Source organism: Nannospalax galili, unplaced genomic scaffold, assembly GCF_000622305.1.
Source record: "Nannospalax galili isolate Female #2095 unplaced genomic scaffold, S.galili_v1.0 scaffold300, whole genome shotgun sequence".
Taxonomy (NCBI): domain Eukaryota; kingdom Metazoa; phylum Chordata; class Mammalia; order Rodentia; family Spalacidae; genus Nannospalax; species Nannospalax galili.
Window position 1 is genome coordinate 322,529 of NW_008347322.1, and position 12,982 is coordinate 335,510.

At 55.4% G+C, this 12,982-nt stretch overlaps 1 protein-coding gene across 6 annotated transcripts in view; it reads right to left on the bottom strand.

Annotated features, from left to right (window-relative positions):
* Positions 1 to 3,661: 3,661 nt before the first annotated feature.
* The window catches only part of Sardh (sarcosine dehydrogenase), a 71,154-nt gene continuing 61,833 nt past the window's right edge, over positions 3,662 to 12,982 (bottom strand). For 2 of the 6 annotated variants that reach the window (XM_029568716.1, XM_029568715.1), the window contains exons 19-23: positions 12,536 to 12,698; positions 11,597 to 11,765; positions 7,302 to 7,437; positions 6,927 to 7,080; positions 3,662 to 5,029 (exon numbers count right to left, since the gene is read on the bottom strand). In XM_029568716.1, the coding sequence (XP_029424576.1) occupies positions 4,938 to 5,029; positions 6,927 to 7,080; positions 7,302 to 7,437; positions 11,597 to 11,765; positions 12,536 to 12,698 (714 nt within the window). In that variant the 3' untranslated portion in view covers positions 3,662 to 4,937. Of the gene's footprint in view, positions 5,030 to 5,851; positions 6,112 to 6,926; positions 7,081 to 7,301; positions 7,438 to 9,134; positions 10,683 to 11,108; positions 11,261 to 11,596; positions 11,766 to 12,535; positions 12,699 to 12,982 lie in introns of those variants that run through there. The other 4 variants (XR_003851242.1, XM_029568717.1, XM_029568719.1 and 1 more) reach the window with 4 other exon arrangements.

Genomic DNA, 12,982 nt, shown 5'->3' on the forward strand with positions numbered 1-12,982 from the left:
ATCCTTCCCACTTGCTCTAAGCCAAAATGAGTCTCCAGGATCACCCCTCTTCTGAATGATTGGGGTGGTGGAGGGGTCTGAACGACCACCACTCTCACCTCTACTGAATAAGTTGCTTTCCCTCCCCATGGAGGAGGGGGCGCCCCAGCCTCCCAGGAGCCAACATTGCTAAGAAGTGCTAGAGGCCAAGGTATGGCGTACTCAGTCTATATAGTTTGAGAGGGCCTTGGGTGCAAGTGGGGTGTCCCCAAGCCAGGACTAGGGTCTGCCTGAGCTGATCCTGGGATGCCCCAGGGCCATGCCTTCTGGAAGCACCTGGCCTCAGGTGGTTATTAAATCTTTGTTTAGATGAATTAAAATGATAAATGTCAAGGTTGGGGGTGTAGTTCAGTCGGTAGAGCACTTACCTAGCATTCACAAAGCCCTGGGTTCCATTCCCAGTACCACATGAAACCAGGCTTGGTGGTACACACATGTAATCTTAGTACTTGGGGGTTAAGGCGGGAGGATCAGAAATTCAAGGTCATCTTTGACTACACAACAGAATTTGAGGCCAGCCTGGGTGATATGAGATAGTGTCTCAAAGGAGGGGCTGGGGTGGCTAGGAAGACAGCTCAGTGGGTAAAGCACTAGTCATTCAAGCATAAGGGTGGGAGTTTGATTCCCACAATTCATGTAAAAAGCTGGGCATGAGGGTCCATGCTGGTAATCCCAGCACTGGGGGGGAGGTGACAGGAGGATGCCTCGGGCTTCTTGGCCAGTCAGCCTAGCCTACCTAGGGAGTCTCAGGTCCCAGTGAGAGACCCTGTCTCAAAAAACAAGAATGATGCCAGAGGAATGGCACCCAAAGTTGACCCCTGGCCTCTACACACACATATGTGCATACACACACACACATACACACGCAATGCTAAGTGTGAAACCTGGTTTTCTTCTTGGTGGCACTGCCTCATGTCAGGGCTCGGCAGCTGACATGAGACAGTCACACAGCTTCTCATCACTGCAGAAAACTTGGAGGACCCACCTGGGGTGACAGACAGCTCAAGGTGAGCTCCAGGGGTCCAGTCTTCCCACCACGGGCTCCAAGCTCCCCACTCCCAAGCCCCTTCAGTAGGCTGAGCATGGCCGGCCCTCACCTTCACGGCTGCAGGGATTTCCCATGGGGGCACTTGGGGCAGGATGTGTCTTTGAGCCTAAGAACACCAACTACTTATGATGCAGAGGATAAAGGCCCCTTGAGGACCTGGTGCAGAATCAGTGGCATGCCACCAGTCTCAGCGATGTCCCTATGGACTTTCACACACCGGTGCAGAACAGTTTGGAGGCAGAGAGTCCTTGACTCGCCAGGTGTCTGAAGCTATCCCAGTTCCTGGCTGTCACCAAGACCTTCTCAGCAGTGGGAAGCCAGGGCCCCAGGCTCTTCTGCAAGGTGCCTTCTACTCACAGGTAGTGGTGCCATCCTTGGTGAAGAATCTGGAAGCTTCAGTGCCCAGGCAGCCCAAAGCCTGGTGTTCAGATGCTCAGCAAGCTTACAAGGGAGCTGCTTTGTAGCCAGCTCTGGGGGAGACCGAGGAGGAGACTGTAGGTAGCCAACAGTAGCAGGGGCCACGTGCTGGGGGTATTCCGGGCCATTTACCCTGACTGGAGCCACCACTGGCCAGGGGTGACTGGGTCAGTGGGAGGTCAGGGGGTACCCTGGTCATTTTGAATCTCAGCGGGATGGTCACCTAATGAACGAATGGGACAGCTTGCATCCTCTGCTGCCCTTCAAGGATGCCTGCCAGTGTCGGCCTCTCCCCACAACGCAGGGACAGCCTGATTTCCTCTAGAGGGTCTCAGCTCTGCTCTGCCTGTAGGCTCTGTCCAGCTCAGTCATCAGGGACCCAGAACCAGGCCACCTGGCCACCTACTCCCCCAGTCCCAGGAGTGACAGAGTAGGACCCAGGGCTGTCCTTGGCAAGCCCTCTGGCCTCTGTTCATGGGGGTGAGGTGAGGTGAGTGCTCAGATCCAGCCAGGCTAGGTGATGCTCCTGGGGACAGGGCAGAGTCCCCAAGGTAAGGCAGAGTGAGGGAACCCCATCTGTCTGTCTCCACTGAAGGCAGAGAAGCTGCAGCACTGTCAAGGCCATGCAGCTGATCAGGGCACCTCGGGACTGTGGCACGGGAGGGGTTCCTCTGTCCACCACCTGTCTGTCCTTCCTGCCTCTCTTTTGCCAAATGTTTCCGCCATTTTCTGGCCAGGCTGGAGTGATGTGGCCCTGTGCCAGCCTCATGCATCGGCCTCTGGGATGCAGGGAACTGGACATTCCACCATCAGGGCCTCAGTACTCACTGAGGGGAAACGGTACCTCACTCTACCAAGTGAGGTGGTGTACTGGACCCTCTGATGCAAGCATGCGAGCATTCTCTCTCTCTCTCTCTCTCTCTCTCTCTCTCTGTGCAGTGTACATGTTGCATGTGTGTGTGCACATTTGTGCACAATGGGTACGGGCCAGAGGTCAACATCGGGTGTCCGCCTCAATCTCTCCGTCTTATTTTTGGGGACAGGGTCTCTCACTGAACTTGGAGCTCACTGATTGGCTAGGCTGACTGGCCAACAAGCTCCGGGGAACTGTCTGTCTCCATTTCCCACCTCTAGTATTAGGGTTACCAAGTGTGCCATCGTGCCTGAGTTTTGCCTGGGTGCTAGGGATTTGAACTCGGGTCCTCAAGCTCACACAGCAGGCGCCTCACCTACTGAGACAGCGCCCCAGTCCCGAAGCAAGCAGCCCTACGACAGAGCAGCCAGCTGGGTGAGAAGGGCCTGCCCACCCCCACCCTCTGCAGTGACAAAGTTCCACTCAGGGGGAGCATCTGAACCCCAACACTGCTGTGCCTTACCAGGCCGTGAGGGTGCCGACCCGTCCCCTCCCGCCACCTCCAGCCACGCTCAGCTTCAGGCACCTTCAAAGCGGTTTTCCCATAATTCCTGGCAGGCGGTGCTTAGTCACGGTGGGGCTTGGTTTTCCAGAGCAGTCTTTGAAATGCAGCTGTGAAATGAGGTGTCTCTAGATCAGCAGTAGGGGCGGCCTGGCCTGAGGTCTCTGAGCCGCCCGGGTGCTGTTTTTTCTCTAGGCCGCCAGAAGCTCCAACAAGTAGGTGAGCTTGCGAGGCCCTTCCAGAGGCACGAGGGCCGTGCCGTGCAAGTGCAAGGGAGAGTCAGGAGGGTGTGGAAGATGCATGTGAAGGAATTAGACCTCCCTTGTCCTGAGCTGTCCCCAAGGACAGGCCGTGAGCTGCATGTGGTCACCGGCCCAACCCAGGGTCTTGACCAAAAACCACAGTATGAGGGAAACAGGCTGGACAGTCTAGGGAGCCACCTCTCCCCTCCCCACCTCTCCCCTCCCCACCTCTCCCCTCCCCTCCCCGCTCCTTCTCCCCTCTCTCTTCCCAATCCACTTTCCTCCCCCCCTCTCCCCTCCCCTTCCCTCCCATCTCCTCTCCTCCCTCCCTTCTCCTCTGGCTCCACAAAACCCATCTCATCCAGGAGCCAACCCATGACCCTGAGACACAGAGGTGTTCATTCTTCCTCGTGACAGCCAGAGGCCCCTCCCTAACCCTCTAGTCCACAGCCCCTCCCTAGACTCAGGGGACCAAATCCATTTTGAAAAGCCCACACATCTTTCTGTGGTTTTGATTTTATTAGCTTGACCTCTTCCAGCTCAGTGTGTGGTATGTGGGTGTGTGAAGGTTCAGAGCCTGCCCAGGACAGCCATAACCAAGTCTCCTCTCTGCTTCCTGTTTGGGTTCAGGAGACCCCGATTCAGCATTACCGCAAGCATCCAACGCTTGCGCTCCCAGATTGTAGGGCTTGACCAGTAAAATCACGTGGTAACCTCTGCCTGATTTATAATCTTATTTCTGAACCAGGGCATGAAGCAGAGGGAGAGGACTGGCTCTGTGGAGAGGAGTGGCAGACTCTCAGCCCAGGCAGGGCAGGGTCACGCCCCACATACCCAGGTGTGGAGGGTTACAAAGGGCGAGGGGAAGGCTAGAAGAGTCCCTCCATCTCACAGCTGAGTGCAAAGCAGACCTACCACCGGGGCTTCCACGAGGGCTGGGTGAACAGGATACCGTGCACCCATGACCGAGGCAGAAGTCCGGGGGAATGAGCATTCTGGTAGGATGATGTTCAGCAGCAAGCTTGTCATCCCTAGACCTGTGAACAATGGCTTCTGGGGAAACTGAGGCAATGGCCAGCACTTCTGCATGGGCAAAGGAGGTTTCTGATCGGAATCACCCGCCATGGGCTCCCCTACATCATGGGCTGGCGACTCTGAGGAGGTTTTCTCTCCTGCAGAACTGGGAGGTTAAAGCAGGAGCTTTCTAAGATTGCTTCTCTCGGGTCTGAGAAACAGCCATCCCCAGGAAGGACTGCACCAGCCCAGCACACATCTCGGTGCTGTCCGCCCTGCACCCGTGGCAGACAATGCTAATCAATCCCTGCTCCACTCTCCTCCAGTTCACTACTGTTCAAGGGCTCTGGCTACCTGCTGCCAGCCAGTTGAGTGAGGAGCAGAGGCCTGCCTGCCTCCTCCTTGCCACCCTGGGCTTATGAAGTTAACCATGTACTTTCTGAGATGCTGGAGCCCTTGAGTCAAGACATTTGCAGTGTGCATTCTGGGAGAACTAGAGTAGACTGGAACCACTGTGTGAAAAGATCCATCTTGGTTCATCTGGTCCTGGTTGGGAGTCCAGGTGGTTAACAGGACCAGGCCTAAGCTAGGGGTAGGGAGGGTCATGTTTTCCCTGGGGCCTGGGCCTGGGGACACAGGGCCATTGGGGCACTACAGAAGTCAGCAGGCAGTGTGAGAGGCATGGCCAGTTTCCAGCATGGCAGCTGTGGCCTCCACTTCAAAGGCCATCAATAGATTCCCTTAACCCGCTTGTTGTCAGGGTCAAAGGGAGACTTGAGGTGAACCTGGGCAGCATAGGTGACCCCCATCCTCTCCAAGGAATAGTTCCCACTCTTCACAAAGCCCAGCGAGACCTGGGAACAGAGAAGGGGACAGGGTCACTCGGCTGTTTGTGGGGAATGCTGGGTTCCCACCCTCCCACCTCATGGTAAACAATCCTGTATCAATTCTCTTCTCTGAGCCAAGGAGATGCTCAGAGCAGATGACACCTGTGCTAATGAGCCAGACAGGAACATCTGGGACCAGCTAAGCCCAGGCCTGACAGCCGGCAGGCCCCCTCCCTCAGGATGACCCCTCTCCCATGCAGGAGCTGCAGCTCCCTCAGAAGATGGTAGCAGGGACAGGGGCCTGGTTTGGTCTTGGAGCTAGGCAAGCATGCTGCTGATGTTGGGCAGGGTCCCACGGCCAGGATTCGATCCTGAAGGACGGGGCAGGTGGAACAGGTTTCTGTACAGTGTAGCCTCCATAGACCCCCACACCACACACACATACACACATACCACACACACACACACCCCATACACACAGCCTATGCTCTGGGTCCACCTTCCCAGCATGCTCTCTGGAACAGTCAGCCCTGGGAGCAGATGTTCCTGAGGCAGGAAGAGTGCTGTGGCCTGACACTCTACACTGCTAGAGGAAGGGGGCACTCCTGGGTCACCCAAGAAGCCAGCTCTTTGCATAGGTGAGGACTCCAGGTCCAGATTGGAGGGGTCTAGGGTGTGCTCCCCCTTCATTCTGGGTGGCTCAGAGCTGAATGAAAAAGAGAAAAGCAGACAGGGACAAGAGGGTGAGGCCTCCGCACCGTGTGCTGCCCTGCAGAGCTGGGGGCCGGGGGCCTTCACCGGTAGAGAGGGAGATATTCCAGGAGTTGGCCCAGCCCAGCTGATAAATACCTGGGAGCCATGGACTTCTGCCCTGGCTCCTCAGTCTCACTGAGAAATGTGGGTTATCCGGCTAGGGCACCGGTCAGTAGGGAGGGGCTGGTTTACTCCCATGGCATCAATAGTCTGGAGTCCTGAACACAGAGATGAGATGGCAACCCCTCACTCCCAGGTCACCCTTAGTGTCCAGGGGTCCTTGTCTGTGGCCAGCTTTGCAATGTTTGATGGCTGTCAATCAAGTTCTGCTCAGAGTGGTGGTTCATGTGGGGTTCCTGTGAGGACAGTGGGAGTGTTCTTTTTTTTTTTTTTTTTTTTTTTTTTTTTTTTGGTCTTTTTGAAACAGGGTCTCCCTGTAGCCCCAGCTGACCTGGAACTCACTATGTGGACCAAGCTGGCCTTGAACTCACAGCGATCCGCCTGCCTCTGCCTCCCGAGTGCTGGGATTAAAGGGGTGTGCCACCACGCCTAGCTAAAGGGAGTGTTCTTTTTATAGGTGAACCTTCCAGAGGAACCCCTGGTCCATGGTCACAGAGCAAGAAAAGGCCAGAGCCCTAAAGACCGCTGGCTTCAAGCGAAGTGCATGTCCTGATCCTTTCACCCCAGCACAGGGTTCCTACGCACCAGCACCCCCAACACCCGTCCCTGAGGTTCTACCTGTCAGGTCATCCCCAGGCCCTGTAGGAGCCACCAGGCCTCACCCCTTACCCAGTCTGATTCCTCCTCCCTCCAGTTGGGTGAGCACCATGGCCCAACCTGTCTGGATCTCAGGGGAGGGCAGAGCCTGGCTAGCGCCACAAGGCCTGGTGCTGGGGCATGGGAGGCCTCAGTGAGGCTTTGGCAAAAGCACATATCCCCCTGGGAATGCCTAGGTATTGTGGAAAGATATGGCCCTACTTACTGTACCCCTACACACCCATGGCTAGAGAGATGGGAAGAGGCCAAGGCCATCTCTTCCCTGCTAGGGGTGCTGCTGGAAATGCCTTGTGACCGACCAGGTTGCCCTGGTACACAGCCTGCCTCCCAGGGCAGCGCTTGGGTCTTGCTGCTTTGCCTGCCCCGGCCTCTGTGGTCAGGGTTCCTGGCTCACCTGGTGGCCTTGAGGTATCTGTAGTAAGAAGGAACGGTAGGGGAGGAAGAGCTGGGGTCTTTGGTAGCCCTGGGGTCCACCCCCAGGCAGAAGGTGGGTTCAAGATATGATCTCTGGCCTCTGGACCAGAGAGCTGGCCTGGGACCTGCACCTCCTGTTGATCAAGAAAAGCCTGGAGCTGCAAAGTCAGCTTCTTCTGGAGATAAATGAACAACAGCCAGGACTCTGGGGAGACGGGGCCTGGGCACTCCTCCCTCGACCTGTGCTTCCTCCTCGTCCCTCCCTCCTCCCTATGCTCCCAGGGTCTGATGCAGATGGTCTTGTACAGAGCCTGGGGAGGGATGGGCCTTAGCTAGGACAGGGAATGGGACTCACCGGCCCACCACTGGGGTTGCAGATGTAACCATAGGCAATGGTCTTGTTCACAGTGAACCCGAAATCGGCCCTCCGGACGTGGCCCACCACTTGGCCACTTCTCCAGATGGCTTCCAGGCCAAACATGGGGACTTTCCTGGAAGAAGCAGGAAGATGGCTGGGGCCCTGGGTCACAGTGCAAACACACCAGTTTGACCTGGGGAGGAGGGGCAGCTGGATTGTGCCTGCTGGAGCATGGACCCAGGATGAGTACAGCTGCCTGCTGGGGCCCTGCTAGCCCCTGCATCCTGGCACTCGGCCTAGGATGCCAGGGCACAGGCTGGGAATGAACTTCGACTGTAAAGTTGATGGAAGCCCTGAGGAGTCAGACCAGCCCAGCGCTTTCCCTTCTCCCATTAGTTTCCTGCTCACACCCAGTGACCCTCCCTTGTCCCCCGCACTGGTCACCCTCTTCCCACTTAATCCCTCCCCTTTCTAGTTTAAAAAAATTTTAATTAAAAAAATGTTTAAATGTTTTATGTGTATGTGTGTATTGCCTGTATGCATGCAAGTGTCCCCATGATACACGGTACCCATGGAGGTCAGAAGACGGTGTCAGATTCCCTGGAACTGGAGTTACAGAGAGTTGCTAGCATCTCTGGGTACATGTGGGTGCTGGGAACTGAACCCAGGTCCTCCGCAAGAGCAGCCAGAGTTCTTAACTGCTGACCATCTCTCCAGCCCTACTTTTCTCTTTTTTTGGAGAAAAAGTCTTACTACATAGCCCTGACTGGCCTGGAACTCACATGTACACCAGGCTGGCCTCAAACTCACAGAGATCCACCTGCTCGGCCTCCTGAGGGCTGGGATTAAAGGCGTGCGCCTTCACGTCCAGCCTCCCTCCCATTTTCATATCACTGGAGTTACAGAGAGTTGCTAGCATCTCTGGGTACATGTGGGTGCTGGGAACTGAACCCAGATCCTCCGCAAGAGCAGCCAGAGTTCTTAACTGCTGACCATCTCTCCAGCCCTACTTTTCTTGTTTTTGGAGAAAAAGTCTTACTACATAGCCCTGACTGGCCTGGAACTCACATGTACACCAGGCTGGCCTCAAACTCACAGAGATCCACCTGCTCGGCCTCCTGAGGGCTGGGATTAAAGGCGTGCGCCTTCACGCCCGGCCTCCCTCCCACTTTCATATCACATGCCTGCAACTCCAGCATGGTGGGACTGAGATGGGTGGAATCCGAGAGCTTGACAGCCAGCCGACCTTGCCAAATTAGCGAGGCTCCAGCTCAGTCTCAAAGTAACCAGGCAGCGAGCAGGGCAACAGAGGAAGACCCGGGAGTTCTCCTCTGCCTTCCACACAGCACACCAGACACGCACACTCCGCACACACACCACACACACATGCACATACACCCACAAAGCATCAACAACATGAAAATACATAGGGGCTAGAGAGATGGGTCAGTGGGTAAGCTGCTCTTGTAGAGGACCCAGGTTCAGTTTCCAGGACCCACATAGTGGCTAACAACCATCCATAACTCCAGTTCCAGTGGATCGAACACCCTCTTCTGACCTTCATGGGCATTGCATGACATGGGTGTACTCATATACATGCCAACAATATACTCATTTACATAAAATAAATATTAATTTTTTTTGTCTTTTTGAAGCAGGGTCTTCCTGTAGCCCCAGCCGTCCTGGAACTCACTACGTAGACCAGGCTGGCCTTGAACTCACAGAGATCCACCTGCCTCTGCCTCCCAAGTGCTGGGACTACAGGCATATGCCACTAAGCCCGGCAATATTAAGATATTTTTAAAAAAATAAGTAAAACCCCACTATATATATATTCCATTCTTATTCATAGACGAATAATATTCTATTGTGTATATGCACCATACTTTCTTGAAAATTCATCTACTGATGGGCATCTGGGCTGGTTCCACACATTGGCTATGCAGAGAGTGCTGAGGTAAACAGGGATGTGCAATTATCTCTGTGACAGGCTGACTTGAGTCCTTTGGGTGCGGACCCTGCAGTGGCAGAGCTGGTGATACACTGGCTCCAACTGGTTTCTCCAGCAGCCTCCACACCGATTTCCAAGGGGCTGGAGTCATTCACATCCCATCCCTCTCCTGTATCTATACCAGCATTTGCAGCCTTGAACTCATAGAGATCCACCTGCCACTGCCTCCCAAGTGCTGGGACTAAAGGCGTGCGCCACCACGCCTCAGACGTTTTTGGTTTCATGCAATCCCACTTGTCAGTTCTTGGGATTATTCCCTGTGGTCTCCTTTAGAGAGGTCTCGCCTGCATTTGCATTTTAGTGTTCTCTCTGTTTCCGTCTGGCAGCTTTAGAGTTTCAGGTTTTGTGTGGATGTCTCTTGTCCATTTTGGGTTTACTTTGGGGCAGGGTGAGACGCAGGTATGTGTTTCTGTTTCTTGAAGTGGCTGCCTTCTGTCTGGCAGCTTTTCACCACCACCTTTGCTGAGAACCCAGGGCTGTAGCAGGTGTGGGGTTTATTCTGTTCTGTCGCGTCGGTCCGTCCTTGTGCTAGTGCCATGCTGGGCTTGCCGCACGGCTCTGTAGCGGAACTGGAGCTCAGGTGTGGCGGCTCCTCAGGCCTTGCCCTGTTTTGCTTTGGTCATTCAGGGGTTTTCTCTTTCCACTATGAGTTTGGGGTTGTATTTCTAGTTCTGTGACAAACGTTGGGATTTTTGATAGGGATTATGTCAATTCTGCTCCATTTAGCTTTTGAATGACCTCAATGTCACCCCATGAAGCTTATTTGGGAGGGTTAGAGTCCTCTGCTTTTCACTGCATGATGCATGGTTCACATAAAGGTCTTCAGTCCAGGTACGTACGATATCACTACTTGACATCAAGTTTTTGAAAATTGAAAATAGTAGACAAGAGATGCCAGTGCCAAGTGACAGGAGCATTTGGTACCACCTGCAGACAGCGTCCCTGGGCTGGCATCACCGCACTGGGGTAATGAAGTCTTCTTAGAATAACAAGGACCATGGCAGGTTCCGATGCTCCCTGGGTCTGCAACTCAGAGCCACACCGTGTGGGTCCCACCAGCCAGAGGATGAGGGCTGGGATGAAGGTTAAGTGAACTCCCTACCCCACCAACTCCAGTCATCCTCCTTGGGAAGAAGTGGCCTCACAGGGGTTCCCGACTCCCCCAGGGTCCCTCCAAACAGCAGGGGACATGCCACTTTATGCTCTAAGGGCAAGAGCAGTGGCACCAGGCAGGGCACCCCTGAGCAGGACAGGGGTCCCTCCGCTGCTCTGGAGTCACACAGCAGGCCCAGGTGCTTCACGGAGGGTCAGGGGACCCCAGAGGTCCAGCTCCACCAGTGAGACCCCTCTGCAAAGTATACGAGAGCCTGGGAGAAGCCACAGGAGGACAAACCTCAGCTCTGCCTCTTGTCACTTTTGGCACAAGGAGCAAAGTGGCAGTGTTTGCAGCTGTCGGCAGCATAGCAACGTGCCCAAAGCCTCTCCCCCTCCTGGAGACAGTTGCTAAGAGGATTCCTATGGGCCACCCACACCACCCAGTGTGTAAGCACTCTGGCCCCGGTAGAACCCAGGCCCCCAGGATCCAGACTCTCTCAGTAACCTAGAGCACTCAGGCCTCGATCCCACCAGCAACACGCTCAAAGCCGCTCCTTGGCGGGCTGAGTGGAAGACTATGTCCCCCCGAAAGGGTCTCTCCTTCCACCTTTGCTGTGTGACTGGGTATAAGTCCCTGTCCCCGGCACACTGTGGTCCTCATTTGCACATGGGGACAGTGTCTCCAACCTGGTCCCTACCTGATCAGGATTTAATTGGAGCAGGTCGAGAGGTGGCAACAGAGTGACGGGCACCAGCTTCAAAGTTGGGTTCATCCTTCCAAATCACGGAGCTTGGCTCTACCCACCACAGAGAGACTGCCTGGCCTGGCAGTGTCTTTCCCTTCTGAAGCCTTCATTAGCAAAGGGTCAGCCTTCTCTATGCCCCCGGGGCCCTGCTGACCCACCCCATCACCCTCACCCACCTCTGCCCCAGTGTGTCCCTGGAGGACTCTGAGTTTACATGCCAGCTCTGCCTTTACTAGCAGGAGACACGACTAGATGCAGGTCTCCTGGTACTCAGTTTCCCCCGGCCTGCAATGGACTAGTATGCGTTCTGGGGAATGGAAGCTGGCGGCGGCGGGGGGGCGGGGGGCAGGTATGATGTATCAGTCCCAGGGGTTCTGACTGGGCATGGTAGGTGCTACCTCTTTGGTGAGGGCAGTCACCTGATAGGCCAGGATACTTACTCCTCCACGGTGAGGCATACCAGGCGTCGGGGGAGGCCTACGGCCTGCTGCTTCTCTAGGGCCTCACGGCCCAGGAAGGGCACCGAAGACCTGAGCTTGCAGGTGAAGGCCAAGCCTGCCTCCAGAGGGCTGTCATCAGGCCTCAGGTCCGCATGCCAGTGCCGGTAGCCTGTGGGACAGGGAGGCCACTGGTGAGTGCCCAGCTGAGGTGGGCCACAAGCCCTTCAGAAGACACACTGAGTGCTGTCCACACCCACACACCCAAGTCCCAAATCTCCACCTTCACTGTTGCTGAGCAGTGGGCAGCCCAGGAGTTTAGAGATGGATCCCGGACTCCAGAAGTTTCCCCTACGTGAACTCCCAGAGCAGACTAGTCCCATGAGTGTTTCAGTCCCCTGCACCATCAGGGTGGGAGGTAGGTGGACCTGGGAAGGGGAGTAAGAAGCCCCAGGGGAGGTACAGGTCCATCTCCGAGGCGCCATCACCACACAGGGGGCGCGAGGTGGCCCACCCTCTAGCACCCCATGCCACTCTTAGTTTTTATCCTTCAGGAGATGGCTGGGTACAGCTCAGTGGTAGAACACCTGCTTAAGTCACATATGAGGACCTGGATTCAAACCCCAGCACACACACAAAGTTCAAGGAACTCACAGTGCTGAATTCAAATCGCACTGTGGCCTGCTCCCCTGGGGTTCTAGGCAGCCTCACCTCTCTGAGTCCAGTTATGTGCAGGTGTTGGGAACCCCAGCTCCACCTCTGGGGCCTGTGTGGGAGACCCCATGCATAGGCAGTGAGCAAAGTTTGAGAAAATGGACAAGGTTGGGAAGGAGAGTCAGTCACAGTATGACCAGTAAGCTGCTCGCGAGAGGAAAGCCCTCAGCTTCTCTGCCTCCTGAAGCCTAGCACGGCTTCCCAGGGGCATCCGGATGCCGTGCTCACCTTTCTCGATGCTCAGGGAGTCAATGGCGCGATACCCTGCATTGACAAGGCCGTGCTTGGCCCCAGCAGCCATCACAGCCCGGTACACAGGCACGCAGGATGCTCGGGGGATGTGCAGCTCCCAGCCCAGCTCCCCAACAAAGGAGAGCCGTATGGCCCGAACCTAGGGACAGCAAGGCCACAGGCTCAGGCACGGCTGCAATCAGACTGAGGTCCAGGCACAGGACCAGCAGTGCTGGGTCTGGCCAGATTGCCACTAAGAAATGGTGTCTTCTGAGGTGAATTTAAATGAGCTAGCCTAGGACTCTTTAAGGTCCTTTGAGAGCAGGAGACAGTGTATTCTCTATCTCCAGGCCTCAGATCTTAGAGTAACCAAGCTGGTTCCCTTGTGGCCAAACATGTGACCAGAAACTGTGTGATTTAAAACAACAGAAATGAACTCTATCC